A 13519-nucleotide genomic window follows, 5' to 3' on the forward strand; every position below is an offset into this window, starting at 1 on the left:
TCGCAGCCGGCGAGGCCGGCGTTGATGGCGATGGCAGCTCGGTCACCGTCACCGTGGCGGACACGGCTGGGCCAGATGGGCTAGAAACACAAGCGCTTTTGGTCTTCTCGGGCTCGGGCGCTGGCGCGGCATCTAGACGGATCTGGGCCACCGTCGACGACAAGACATGCTCCAGGGCCTCCTGAGATGCTGCCATGGCGGTCTCGGTCTCGGCGTCCTTGGGTACCTTACCCGGGAAACAAAAATAGTATTAACAATTATGGTAAAATAAGACCAGAACGGAAGAGGGGGAGGAGGGGGGAGGTAAGGGCCTTCCCGTCTCTGTCGGCAGCTATTCCAGGAGAAGATGTGCGAGTTGAAAAACAGAGGGGGATTTAGAGGCACGAGACCGGGGATGGACTGTGTTACGTGCCAACTACAGTTAGACCGTTGCACGGGGGAAGCCAGCTTGCTCCTTCAGGTACTGTACCCAGCGAAATACTGAATTGTGAGTACCTGGCTCGACAAAATCTCCTGTCCAGCGCCAGGCGCCAGGAGTCGGGGGCCGTCCGGGTACCTAAGGTAGGCTGTTCAGTCAAAAGGGTCCGGGCAGACCGGGACCGTCAGTCAAAAGGCGCGATGCGGAGCGGCCATGAGGGCGGGTCAGGGCGCTCTGGTGGGGGCCCGGGGGACGGGAACCTGCACTAAGCGATGTGCAGTGCATGCTGGGGTCATAAAGGTTGAATAACTGAAGTTGTACAGTACGGAATACAGCACATAAGGCCAAGAATGACGTCATCTTGTGAAAAGAAGCACCCACTTTTTTTTTCGCGACCTGCTCGCTGCGCTTCCTCGACTTGAACTTTCCTTCGACATGCGACGGCGATGGAAGCTACGAATAACCTAACTACGAAGTACGAATCACCTACACAACTGCACTCGGCGGTGTACTGACAACAAAAAGCCACATACCGAACCGATGCAGAGAAATGGGAAGCGAAAGAGGAAAGAAAGGAAAGGAATCCAAGCTCGAGAGTCTCGCGTGACATCTCACTTTACAGGCGCCTACATCTGGCGAGCTGTCCCAGAATTAGGCGGAACTGAACAGATTCAGCCAGGATTGGGCAGAATTGGGGGACGCGAGTGGGCTGGTCTTGGGTTCCCAACATAACCCCAGACCCGAGACAAGAAAAGGTTCCCTCGCCGCGACTGCGCCCTCGCCCTCGCCCTCGCCCTCGCCCAGCCAATCACGACCGCCGCCTCACCTTCATTCTCATGGAATCGACTGGCTTGGCTGTCACCTGCTGCGTCTATCGATGACAGTGAGCATTGACTGGGCTGTTACTCGGAGGGGAGGAGGAGAGGGAGGAGGCGGAGGAGGAGGAATTGAGGCTCGGCCACTTCCAGCCATGACGGAACTTACACTGTACAACTCCGACTTGGTCTTGAACTGGCCCTTTTCGTCGAGCACCGGCCGGCCCTCGGCGTCGAGGTCGAGCTCGCCGAGCCCGACCTTGACAAAGTCGAACCGCCTCGCCACGACCGCCACGATAACCCGCGCCTCGATGGTGGCCAGGTCCTGCCCGATGCAGTTGCGCGGGCCCCGCTCGAACGCTCGCCACGCGCCGGCCGGCAATTTCCTCCCCGCGTCCTCGTCCGCGCCGCCGCCCGCGCCCGCGCTCATGATGCCCACCTTGTCGCCCAGCCAGCGCTCCGGCATGAAGTCGTTGGCCGTGTCGCCGAACACGGTCCGGTCGCGCTGAATGATGGTGGCGCAGTTGTACAGGATGGCGCCGTCCAGGCAGAAGCTCTGCCCGTCCGACGTGCGCACCCTGAAGCCGGTGCCCGGCGGCGACATGCGCGCCGTGGCCCCCGGCGGGTGCAGCCGGAGCACCTCCTTGATGACGGCCGTCGTGTACGCCATGCGGTGGATCAGCTCCTCGCCGCCGGGCGCCAGCAGCTTACGTCGTACAGCAGCCGGGCTCGGATCCGGGCCGAAGAGGTCGTCCAGCTCGTCCCGGACCGCCTTGAGCGCAGCCGGGGTCCGGGACAGCTCGTAGAAGACCCAGGACAGCAGGATCCCCGTCGTGTCGTGGCCGGCGAACAGGAATGTCTTGAGCTGGTCACGCGTCTCGGACAGCAAGCTCTTTGTGAGCTCCTTGCTGTCCTGCAGGCTGAGGCTGAGCACGTCGCGCGCCCGCCCCGCCTTCCCGGCCTGCTGCTGGTGCTCGGCGTGCTTATGTCGGATCATGTCCTCGAGGAGTCGGTCGATCTGCTCGCTCAAGCGCCACCGCCGCCACTCCCGCCTCGGGTACATCCACCACGGGAACCGGTTGTCGACGGGACCGTACATGTGTAGCAGTTGGTCGAACAGCTTGATGAACTCGCCCTGGCCGGACGACTCGGGGTGCTGCGCGTGGAAGTCCACGTCCATGGTGACGGCCCCGATGATTTCGAACGTCAGGTTGATGGCGAGCTTGCTAAGCTGAAACTCCTCGCCCGAGCCGGCGTAGCGGTCGAGGTGTTCCACGAACATGTCCGTCTTGTCCAGGATGCACGGGAGGAGGCTCATGAGGTGCTGCGGCGCAAACCCCGGGTTGTAGCGCCTGCGAAGTTGCTTCCAGTCCTCGCCCTGCCCGGGTGGTGATCAGCGGGTTTATCCGTCAGCAACCAGTAGCTATGATCAGGGGGCCAACGACGTGAAACCCTCACATTTTTCGCGAGGATGGACTCCGCTCCCGTTAACCGCACCAGACTGCTCATCGTCGGGGACTTTGGCGTACTCCAAGGAAACAGCTTGGAAACGCGCGTGATCTGCTCGGCCACTTCGTGGCTGGTGACGATGATCATGGGGGGCCTGACGGGACGAAGGTCGAGCAGCATGAGCGGCGGATGGCCGAGCTGTCTGGCCATCTCGGCGAATACATGGTCTGAGAGGTAGGCGGTGCCGGTCAATATGTCCGGCCTTTTTTTGCGTGTTCAACCTCTGCGTGGCAACACCAGCTTCTCAAACCCGAACTTACCAGGGTGGAGCCCTGGCCGGCTCTGCAAGGTGGTGAGCTCGTGGATGGCCCGCAAGTGGCCCCAGAGAAAGGAGGGCTTGAGCTGAGGAATCCCGGCATACTGCCTAAACCGGCGGTGCCAGATGGTCGCAACCAAGTAGGTGGCCACGAGCGGGAGGGCCAGGAGGACAACGGTCGCGATCATGATGTAAGGTGGTCCATCGGCCAGTCCGCTGCGCTCCGGCACCTGCTCGCGGGCCGTTCCCTCCTTTTATTATTGCGATGATGCCCATGTGGATGTGCTACGGCCATGTTGGGTCCGGGACCCATGGTGGGGTTTCGACTGTAACATTGACTACCTAGCGTTTCTGCTAACCGTAACGAGAAGCGAGGCCGAGCTAATGCGCTGAGTGAGGCGTGTATTTATGCGCATATGTTCCGGCTAGCTACACACCGTTCCACCGACGACCTCTTGCTGCAACCCAACTCATCCCACCCCGGGCCACCCGTTAAAAAGCCCGGCGTGGATGGCTGTTGTGTCATAGGCAAGATTCTGGAGCACCAGGCAATCAAGTACTCCGTATTTCATTTTCCGTATTTCATTTGGCCCGCCTTGTTGTTTTGGCCCACCTTAAAAGCTTCCCAGGCCAGTCGCATCCAAAGCAGGAAGGGAACTGGAAACAACCTGCTGCCTGCCTAAGCCATGAAAAAAAAAAAAAAAAAAAAAAAAAAAAAAAAAAAAAAAAAAAAAAAAAGGAAGGAATGGCGGGGAGATACACGCATGCCTGTTCGCCCTCGAGTGCAAGAAGCCTAAAGTGGCATAACGCCGGCATTTGGCACGGCAGGGGGGGGGGGGGGGGGGGGGGGGGGAAGGGGGGTAGTTTCTACTGCGCGCATTTTGAACGACTGGTGGACCACGATCTGCCGTTATATCGTGTATATCAAGAGGGTGAGAGCGACAATACATCAACCAAGAATCCCAAGAGAAATACTATCCCGAATGATTATCCTGCAGACTTCCGGCACAACCCATCGCCCCGACCGAACCCTGATCAGAAACCTGCCGCATGCCGCATGCCGCATGACCGGGAGGGAAAAAGCTCCTCCGCTCGGCTCCCTCCCGGCTTTCCACGCCCACTCGCGCTACGCCTTCACCATTCAATGGCGGAGCGATGCGGATACAGGCCAGCGGGAAGCGGCGCGGCTGCCGACGGAGCTGATGCTCTCGCTCGGGGCAATGCTGCAGTTGTCCCGGTCGTCTTGGAAGCCATAGCCTTCCATCTCCTCGACCACCACCCAATCATTGGCCGAGCCGGCCATGCTTCTGCTTCCCGCTTCGCTCGGGGGGAGTGGCACGCCGCACGCCGACATGTAGGAGCTGCGGGCGCCGCCCCGGTGGAAGGACGCAGCGCTCGGTGCGTAGGCCGAGCCGGCCGAAGAGCGTGCGTAGCCCGAGCCGGCCGAAGAGTGGGCATAAGCCGAGACGCGGCTCGGCGGCGGCGCGCGGACGCCCGAGCCGACGACAGTCGAGCCGCTGCCGACCGAGTCCGGGGCGGCTGGCGCGCATCTGGCGTAGCCAGACAGCACCCGCACCCGCACGCCGGCGGGCAGCGTCATGTGGCCGGACCCGTGGGCCAGCATGAGCACGTCGTCCTCGCGGCCGCGCTGGAAGATGATGTCCTTGCAGCCGCTGAAATCGAACACGCGCTCGTAGTTCACGGCCGGGTACTCGCGATCATCGTGCCAGTCGGACCGGCTGAAGACCGCGTTGGTCTTGTTCGTGAAACGTCGCCGCTGATGGGCCCGAGTCAGCAATGGGGACCATGTCTGACTTGAAGGAGACTGCCCGGAGACTGCCACTTACAAGTTCTTGAGTGTCGACCCAGGTGTCGTCCATTTTGCCGTGTGTGAAGAAGACAGTGGTAGGCAGGTTGTTTTCCGGTGGAAGTTGCAAGCGTGTGAAGCATCATCATCTCGAGGGCCAGGCTCGCAGCTAGTATTTAAGCGCGGGCTCGAGTCGACTATGTTTGCATCTCGTTCGTGCCCAAGAACCATATCGCCCCCTCTCCTCGGGCAGGGCGATCAGGGGGCAGCGCCCGGTGAGCCAATCGAGCGCTACAGAATATGCAGCAGCCCCAGTCAACACATGGCGCACTTCCCGACAATTAGTTTGGAGCCCGACCCAGCTGTCCGAGGTCTGCCCAAGCCCCGTCCGACCGCCTGAACGGCCTGTTGGAGGTGACGTGGCTGCCTTCACCGTCAAATACGCCTTAACTGGGAGTCTCCTGGAAGTTTCAGTTCAGTGGAGCCAGACCACGGCAGACTCTCGCCTATGTTTTTTTCAGCAGGGCAACAAGCGGCGGCACTTCATTGGACGCGGCACCAAGCCGAAGCAGAAGTCGTGATGCTGCACTGTCGTGGCAGCTCGCTTCAGTCCCACAGAGCGTTGTCGTCTCTACCTCTGCGAGCACAAACCTTAGATTACCTAGATGCGACTTGATTTCTGCCCCGTTGCGCTGGCGCCTCTACTCCTCTCTGCCAAGTTCCTCTCGCTGTCCAGGATTAGGTTGACGTGGTTGCTGAGCGCCACGAGGTCGCCATGCTCGTCCAACACCAGCACCTCGAGATCGAACCGGCCGTCCTTGATCTGCTTGGATTGAATCCTCAACTGCAGCCACTCCACCCCGTCCGCCGGCAGCGCCTTCTTCACCTCGAGATTGAGCACCACGGTCGGGTACCAGAACAGAGCGTTGGGCGCAAATGGCACGCTCTCGCCCCGCCGCCTCTTCTCCTCGGCTTCCGCCCTCGACGGCCTCCACACCTCGACCATGTACGGCCAGCAGTCGGCAACGTAGGCCAGCGACGCGGCCGTGAACTTCTCGCCCGAGGCGAGCCGGACCCACTTGTCGATGACGGTCTTGGTGCGCTGGCCACCGCGAGGTTCGTAGTAGGCCAAGTTCTGCCGGTTGCGCGTGTAGCTCGCCGGAGTGCTGCCGCGCTGTCTGAGGCGCCACCAGTGGGCGTCTCGATCCTGCCTCAGCGCTGCAAAGTCTGGCCTCGGCGGCGCGGCGACGGGGTGCTGCAGACTGAACGACGTCGGCAGTGAGATTCCCTGCTCCTTGCTGAGGTCGGTCATGGTCAAGTACACGGCGACCTCCTTGCGGGTCGGTCCCCCTGGGGTGATCCACGGTGCCTGGGGCAGGAGGGCGCGCTGGTAGAGCGTCGCATGGAGGGTCGAAAGCTGCCGCCCGATCTTGACGTCCTCGATGACGATGACCGCGGGGCCGGTCTCGGTGCGGTTCAGGAACTGGAAGTGCGCGTTCAACACGTCCTTCTGGCCTGCCTGTGCCAGATGCATGCCCGCAGCCCGGAGGATGCACGACGCCACGTAGCCCCCATTTGGAACTGGAAACACGGTCAGTCTCGCGCCCCGTAAGTAAGAGCAGTTCTAGGGCGAGAGGCGGAGCCCGACCAGTCCCAATACAAAACGAGTCGACTAGATTCACCCTGTACGCATGCGAATCAAGTCGTTCGACCCTGGTAGCCTCCGAGAACGGCACCAAGCTGCTTGTGTTTTGAGCGTCCATGGTTCCGCAAACAGGTGACTATTGAGATGATCGGCCGCCGTCAAGGTCGTTGAAGAACACGCAGTGATTCCATAGTACAAGCCAGGTCAAGCCCCGACGCCGTGCCACCGCGAAGTGCGAGACGGTCGATGGCCTCCGACAACCTTGTTCCTCGGCCGACTAATCATAAATGGGTGACCCCCCCGGTAGACCCACAAAGAGCCGGCAGGAACCTCGGCTGCTGGCTGCTACTGCGGAAGTTAAGTTCCTGTGTGTAACTGCTTCCTGTGCAAGGAGCAGGTTTGTTTGACCTGGATTGGGTGTTCAACTTCGACACGACCTGGTGATTGCTGGCAACAAATATTGTTCAAAGCAAACGGCGCCGCTTTGCCCCAAGAGGCGCATTCCACAGTTTACTTGAACCAATAAAGTAGGTGTTCTCCCAGGCATTCCCCGAGTCGCTATGTCCAAGCAAGCCGTCGAGGCCGTGCCGTTGATGTTCGGCTTCAAAAAGCCTAGCAACCAGGTAGGTCAACGTTCAAAAACCCGGTACGAAGCTCTAGCAGGACCCCAGCCATCCCACGACGATCGTCATCTACGGCTTGGCCAATGCCCGTCCTCTGCTCGGAGTTAAATATGTCGACGGCGCTATTCCCACATTCCCGGACCGTTCTCATCTTCTCGGCCATCCTCAAGCCGCTCTACCAAACGCTGGAAGCCCGCTCGCGCGCCATGGCCCTCGGCGCGACCCGCTGATCTCCCTGGCCATTCGCCGTGACCCAGGCGCGGGGAGGCCCTGTTCTGGGCGGGCCTGCACGGTGACGGGCGGCTGGTCGGGGCGACCGAGCGCGGCCTCGTTCAGCACGGCCATCATGAACGACGCGCACCTTTTCGGACGCGCGCGAAGCGAGCGGCTGTACCTCTACTCCAAGGAGGACGTTATCATCCACTGGGAGGACATCGAGAGAAAGGCACGCGGCTGATGCCCGCCAGACGGGCTGGAGCGTGTCGGTCGAGGTCTCAAGGGCACGCCACACGTCGCGCATATGCGTGCCCACCCGGCGCAATACTAGGCGGCCATCGCCATCGCTTGGGAAGTAGTAGTCGCCGGCATCCGGAGATGGCGATGAGAACTACAAAACAAACAACAATTTTCTGTTGAAGCAACAGAGGGGAGAAAAACTGTTCCCAAGGACATCAGAAGCGGTGTGAGGGATGGTATCTTTTTGCGTTCCTGTCTGTGGTGGACTATCTAAGCCCTCCCTAAACCAGATACTCAGCCATGATCGACTTGACCAACCCCCCAAAGGTCATTAGAAGTTCCTAAATGCTAAGTAAAGTCGAGGACCTACTTCAACAGGCATTCAGGCATCCCATCCGCCAACGATTTACCCTCATTTACAAAGTGCCAGCCGTCTTGAAGTCCTGGAGGCATTCCGCAACGCGGGCCGACATGGTCTTCTCTCCCTCACGAATCCAGACCTGCACGAATCGTCAGAGTTCGGTGCATGGAGGAAGAAACGGAAGGGTACATACTCTCGGGTCGTACTTCTTCTTGTTCGGCTTGTTGGGGCCCTCGGGGTTGCCGACCTGGGTCTTGAGGTAGTCGATGTTCTTGGTGATGTAGTCACTGGCCTCCCGTCAGCCAATAGATACAATACCACAAGTTTCCCACTACCTGCCGGATACTCACCGGATGCCAGTCAGGTATGCCCACTGCAGGTCGGTGTCGACGTTGACCTTGACCACACCATGCTGTGGAATGTCAGTTTCCCGAACCATGATCTAGGTACTAGTGTGTCTTACGCTAATGGCCTCCAGGTACTCCTGCTTGCTGGAGCCCGAGCCGCCGTGGAAGACGAAGAAGACTTGTCGTTGTCAGCGCCCAATTTTTTGACGCATTACAAAGGCACAATCTTACCAGGCTTCTTATCCTTGCCGCCGAGTTTCTCCGAGACGTAGGCCTGGTGCTTGCCAAGCAGCTCGGGGTGCAGGCGGACGTTGCCAGGAGCATAGACGCCGTGGACGTTACTGCAAAGTTGTTAGCACCTGCATCGCCCAATGGAGGCGCAGGTGACCTACCCGAAGCCAGCAGCAATCGAGAAGTACGGAGAGATGGGCCGGAAGGCTTGCTCGCTGCGAAACGGCGTCAGTCAATACGTTGCAAGCGTTTTGGAAAAACGTTACACGCACATCTTCCAGATGTCCTCGGGCCTAAACGGCGAATGTCAGTGACCCACAAATACCGGAGATCTCAGTCTGCTGCTTACTGGGTATAAAGGGCGGCGTTGTCAACCTAGAGGCAAATGTCAGCAGAGTCATACGGCAAAGACCAGGTGAGCTCCCAACGTACGCCCGAATTGTCGACACCGTCTTCCTCACCACCCTGCAGCGGCGTTAGCGGCCAACTCTGCACCCTTGCACGGGGCATTTGTGGAGGCGTTGTCCCTACGGTGATGCCGATCTCCATCTCCAGCCACTGCTTCATGGGAGCCATCCGCTTGAGGTACGAAACGCAGGTGCTGATATTCTCATCGACAGGCTCCTCTAACGCCGTTATTTCAGTACTGTCCACGAAGGCATGGGTGTGTGGTGGTCGCCAGAGAAACTCGGAGCGAGTGAAGGGTTGGACTGATCACATACCGGACTGGGGCAGTTAGCATGAGACAAGGTCGGATTAGGAGACTCCAGATAGTACGGAGCAGCGGAACCTACCAAGTCGATCATGTGCGAGGAGAAGAGGGGAGTGCCGTGCTGCTTGAAGAACTTCTCGTCCTCGTCAAGCATGCCATCGAGCCAGGGGAGGAGCTTCTTGGCGCAGTGGTCGGTGTGGACTATAGGACGCCATGAGCAAGCAGCAGTGGGACGGAGAGGAGGGTGAGTGCACTCACGGACGACGGGCACGTCGTAGAGGTGGGCGATGGAGCGGATGTAGTGGGCAGCGGCGATGGCGCCAGCAACCGAGGCCTCCTGCTTCTCGGCGCTGTTCTTGATGCCCTTGCCGGCGAAGTAGGCAGCACCACCCTGGCTTGTTTGGAGGCTGGCAGCGACCAGTTGTCAGCCGGGTTTGTTCTGTCGTCGGGGGTCCGGGACGGACGGAGGAGGGGGGGCAGCGGCCGTACATGATCGGAGACTTCGCATCACGGGCAGCCTCGAGTGCAGCGACGACAGTGCTGCTGGAGGTGACGTTGCAGGCAGGGATGGCGAAGCCCTTCTCGCGCGCATAGGTAAAAAGCTTCAACACATCGTCGCCTGTTCCGAACTTTGGTCAGTTTTTTCCTATTACCCCGGTGTCGGCGACAGGGGTTTCCGCACCGTAGAGGACGCCGACGGGCAACTTGAGATCCTGTGCAGAGAGAGGCGGTCAGCGGTTAGAGGATTGACTACCTGCGGTACCTTTCGTCGCTGTCACGCACCTCGAGCAGACCCATGATGGTGATGTGATGTGTGGTGCTGGCTGATGTTGGGATGTCAATTGACGGACGTCCAGGCCAAGGTTGCAATGGCGGGGTAAATCAAGCGATACCGTAGCGCTGACCTGACTGAAAGGGTTTTGCAGTGGGAAACCGAAGCCCAAGAGAAATGGAGAATCGAAGACCTGTTCAACTACCTTAGTCTCGCACAAACAATATGCCGCGACCGATGAGGGATTTGTATGACGCAGCACTGATTCGACTTGATGCCCGGTGTGGAGGGCTAGCAACCTTGGAAAGTGGGATGAATTGAAGGTTGGTGCGGGGTCAATCGCTCGCAGAGAAGCTCCCGTCCGAGGGCTCAACAGAAGAGAGCAGCTTCCTCAACCTCTGGCGGGGCACCAGTGGAGGGGCACGCGGGGCACGCACACCGCAGCCCGAAGGGGGGCCCAAGCCGCTTTCGGATGTATTTACATCCAAGTACCTACCCGATATCAACTCGATGGCTTTCCGCTTTCACTCATGGCATAGGCACACAGCAAATAGCAGGTGAATTGACTGCCGAAAATATCAATTTTTGCATAAATCAGAAGCATGCTCCTACACCTCGATCTTTATATCCTCCGTAATAATGTCTGTTCCGCCGCGACTGGATGACGGGAGGACTGAAGTAAGGTATCCACCGCAATGGCATTGAGTGAAACTGGGTGGAGTGGTCGCGTCGCCGCTGGGTGGGCCAATCGGGCTCTGCTGTCCCGCCCGTCGGGAGTCAAACTGTCTTGCGCTTCGGAAAACTGCCGGATGACGACCGGCACAAGCCGGAACGAGAATCGTTCCCTCTCTTATTGGCGTCATTGCGGAAAAGAACTGTCCCCGGAAGCAGCCGGAGCAGACGGGAATGCCATGGTTGACCTCGGCCCGAGCTGGAATTTTAAGAGCAAGGTCACCTGCAGCGCAGATTACGACTACACAAAAAAATAGCAGCCGTCGTTGTTGAGGTGATGGTCTAAGTATTCGGCCTCTCGTTATTTTTTTAAATTGGCTTTTTGCCAACGACCACGGCGCTCTGGGACCCAGTGACCTGACCACATCGAGAACACAGGGAATCGGGGAGTTGCCCCATTGCGGATCTGCTTCCAATTGCCGAGTCACGGAACGACACAGCAACCGATCACGGGGCCGTCATCTAGCCCGGTGCGAGATACCGTCAACGTCAAGCCGCACAAGTCTCAGGACTCCCAGAGATGGGAATGATGGGAAATGTGGCCACAGCGCAGAAAGGGAAAAAGCAAAGGTACTGACCTGCCAGGTATCGATGGTGAGGTGGTTCGTGTCCACGTTGTGGATGATGCCGATTGCAACGACAGTATTGAGCCAGTAGTACGCTTCGCTTCCTGTCTCGTACGCCAGACGGACAAAAGCGCTGCCGTCCGGCTGGACCTCGCCCGTCTCAAACACCTGGATGAACGCACCGTCGTCCGTCTTGAACGTCTGCCGGACGTTGGCCGTGAGCGAGCCGTTGACCCCGTTGGCATCGGTCAGGGCCCAGTCTGCGCCTATGGGCAGCACCGTCCCTAGCGGTGGATGAGCTTGGGTTCATAACCCCGTCGCATTCCCAATAAATAACCGGCGACACACCTTTGAGCTTAGGTCCAGCAAAGTTGCCGCCCAAGATGGGGACCACGAGCCGGGTGCCGCGCGGACCGGGCCCGACTGGAACAGCATCGCCGCCCGTGATGTTGACCGTGTACAGATGGCTGAGGCCGGGCGCTTTCGGGGGCATCCTGTTGTCTGTCGACAACCCCAGTCCCACGAGCATCAGCACGCAGTATAACGAGCCCAGGAATGCCGACTTCATTTTGATCGCTTTCTCGCTATCTCGGGATCCCTTGGCTTCCTCGAGCATAAGGTGGGAAGAGAAGGGGGAGGGCTGATGCAGCGATACCTCCGCGGATTCGCGCCTTCTTATACTCCAGGACCTGCTACCTGAGTCTCTTGCATACCCATTTCTAGCGCCTATTGTGATATAGAGTCCGAGCGCGCATCGTTCTGAGGCGCCATTGATTCTTCCTGTGGCAGCAGCAAATAGTATTGGATGAGTTGGAGAGAGCAGGGTTACAGCTGCCTCATCGAGCATCAGCTGGACTAACTTATTGATGACCATTACTCCCCGCGTCGTGGTTCAATGCTAACCAAGAATGGCACCCAGCTGAGATATTGCAGACGGGATCATGTACGTTTGGAGGACTGCATGTCTTTCTCGCTCGGCCATTGGCTCAGCTGCACCAACGTGCTCCCGCTTGAACAGAGGCTCGACTTACTCAAGGCAAGGTTCAGAGACATGGAAAAGGCCTTCTACTAAGGGGAAGGGATCAAAGTTACGTGATCCATTTAGGCACGGTATTTTGATCGCTTGGGCAGCAGATGTTCGCATTGATGGAATTCTAGTTGTTGGAACCGCTGCGCAGGCTCAGGAAGATGAAGCTATCACGATGCAAGTGATGTATACAACTAGGAACAATCGTGGTAGTGAAGATGTTGTATTGTAGGAGAGTTCTCCTGATTAGGAGCCTAGTCTTGGGTGGCAGTTGGGCATTAAGCCAGTGGATCCTAATCTCGGTAGGCCGGCCTAGAGCCCTAGGCCGGGCTAGTTCTAATACACCCCCCTAGGTCGAGCCTCCGGCTCTAGCCTACTAAATCTAGTAATCTATAAAGCTATTTCTAATACTATATCCTTCCTAATCTAGCAATTCTATAGTGTTAAGGTCCTTTTGCTATTGCTCTAATCTATCGAGCCTTCTACGCCTACCCTTCTCAATCCTATATATTATATTATAAACTGAACCTTTAGCTTGGCTAGAGCCTTCTTCTAGCCCTATACTTCTTCCTTCTATACCGCCTAGTAGATATAGATCTTAATAAAGGCCTAGATATCTATTAGATTAAGCATTTCTATAAACTTCCTATAGAGCTTTGGTTCTAGCGCCTTTATTAGGCTATTAGCCAATATCTAGTTTAAAGGTATATAATCTATATTAACTCTCTTATTCTAAGCTTCTTAGTATAGCTAATAGTTATAAATATTAATATATTTTAGTTTTATCTATAGTATAGGTATTTTAGCGTTAATTAGTTAAATTGTCTATTTATTATTATACTAGATCGATAAGATCTTATTATCTAGATAGATCTCTAATACCTCTAATAGGTACTAAAGGAATATACTTTCTTTCGCTACCTATATAAATACTAACAACTCTACTTCTATAGTCGATATAATTACTATATCCTATTTATTGGTTTACTAGGCGATTAGCCCTCTAAATAGGATAATAGTATAACTTTATAAGCTTTTATAATTAATACTATTGTTAGTAAAGCTAGTATCGCTAACTATAATTAGGATATCTCCTTCTCCTAGCTAGAGGGCTTAAAACCTTATTTAATAGAGGTATTATAGTACTTAATTAGCTATATAATAATGTTTTAGTCTTAGGTTTTAATTAAACTATATAAGCTTAGAGGCTATAAAGGCAATGTCTAGGCATATATTAACAAC

General features: G+C 56.8%; 6 protein-coding genes across 6 annotated transcripts; 1 reads left to right on the forward strand and 5 right to left on the reverse strand.

The window, feature by feature from the left end:
• Positions 1–1152: 1152 nt before the first annotated feature.
• On the reverse strand, positions 1153–3291 carry THITE_2106082 (uncharacterized protein). Its single transcript, XM_003648480.1, has 3 exons — positions 3003–3291; positions 2692–2909; positions 1153–2611 (listed from the first exon to the last, which is right to left on the reverse strand). Exons 1-3 carry the CDS (start codon positions 3184–3186, stop codon positions 1277–1279), a joined length of 1737 nt encoding a protein of 578 aa, XP_003648528.1. The 5' UTR covers positions 3187–3291; the 3' UTR covers positions 1153–1276.
• Positions 3292–3495: 204 nt separating this feature from the next.
• Positions 3496–5271, reverse strand: THITE_2106084 (uncharacterized protein). Its single transcript, XM_003648481.1, has 2 exons — positions 4846–5271; positions 3496–4775 (listed from the first exon to the last, which is right to left on the reverse strand). The coding sequence occupies exons 1-2, from the start codon at positions 4876–4878 to the stop codon at positions 4140–4142; spliced, it is 669 nt and encodes a 222-aa protein (XP_003648529.1). The 5' UTR covers positions 4879–5271; the 3' UTR covers positions 3496–4139.
• Positions 5272–5290: 19 nt separating this feature from the next.
• THITE_2106085 (uncharacterized protein) lies at positions 5291–6853 on the reverse strand. Its single transcript, XM_003648482.1, has 2 exons — positions 6454–6853; positions 5291–6386 (listed from the first exon to the last, which is right to left on the reverse strand). The coding sequence occupies exons 1-2, from the start codon at positions 6566–6568 to the stop codon at positions 5467–5469; spliced, it is 1035 nt and encodes a 344-aa protein (XP_003648530.1). The 5' UTR covers positions 6569–6853; the 3' UTR covers positions 5291–5466.
• A 157-nt stretch (positions 6854–7010) lies between these two features.
• On the forward strand, positions 7011–7530 carry THITE_2083715 (uncharacterized protein; the record flags this gene model as incomplete). Its single annotated transcript, XM_003648483.1, has 2 exons — positions 7011–7073; positions 7114–7530. The coding sequence occupies 2 exons, from the start codon at positions 7011–7013 to the stop codon at positions 7528–7530; spliced, it is 480 nt and encodes a 159-aa protein (XP_003648531.1).
• A 415-nt stretch (positions 7531–7945) lies between these two features.
• Positions 7946–9978, reverse strand: THITE_2140511 (uncharacterized protein; the record flags this gene model as incomplete). Its single annotated transcript, XM_003648484.1, has 15 exons — positions 7946–8029; positions 8084–8177; positions 8241–8302; positions 8354–8415; positions 8469–8578; positions 8630–8683; positions 8741–8761; positions 8818–8843; positions 8901–8933; positions 9000–9094; positions 9259–9381; positions 9439–9587; positions 9670–9799; positions 9863–9893; positions 9964–9978. The coding sequence occupies 15 exons, from the start codon at positions 9976–9978 to the stop codon at positions 7946–7948; spliced, it is 1089 nt and encodes a 362-aa protein (XP_003648532.1).
• A 1153-nt stretch (positions 9979–11131) lies between these two features.
• THITE_2140512 (uncharacterized protein) lies at positions 11132–11818 on the reverse strand (the record flags this gene model as incomplete). Its single annotated transcript, XM_003648485.1, has 3 exons — positions 11132–11146; positions 11263–11549; positions 11599–11818. 3 exons carry the CDS (start codon positions 11816–11818, stop codon positions 11132–11134), a joined length of 522 nt encoding a protein of 173 aa, XP_003648533.1.
• Between the last annotated feature and the right edge of the window lie 1701 nt (positions 11819–13519).

This window comes from Thermothielavioides terrestris, chromosome 1, assembly GCF_000226115.1.
Source record: "Thermothielavioides terrestris NRRL 8126 chromosome 1, complete sequence".
NCBI classification, from domain to species: Eukaryota; Fungi; Ascomycota; class Sordariomycetes; order Sordariales; family Chaetomiaceae; genus Thermothielavioides; species Thermothielavioides terrestris.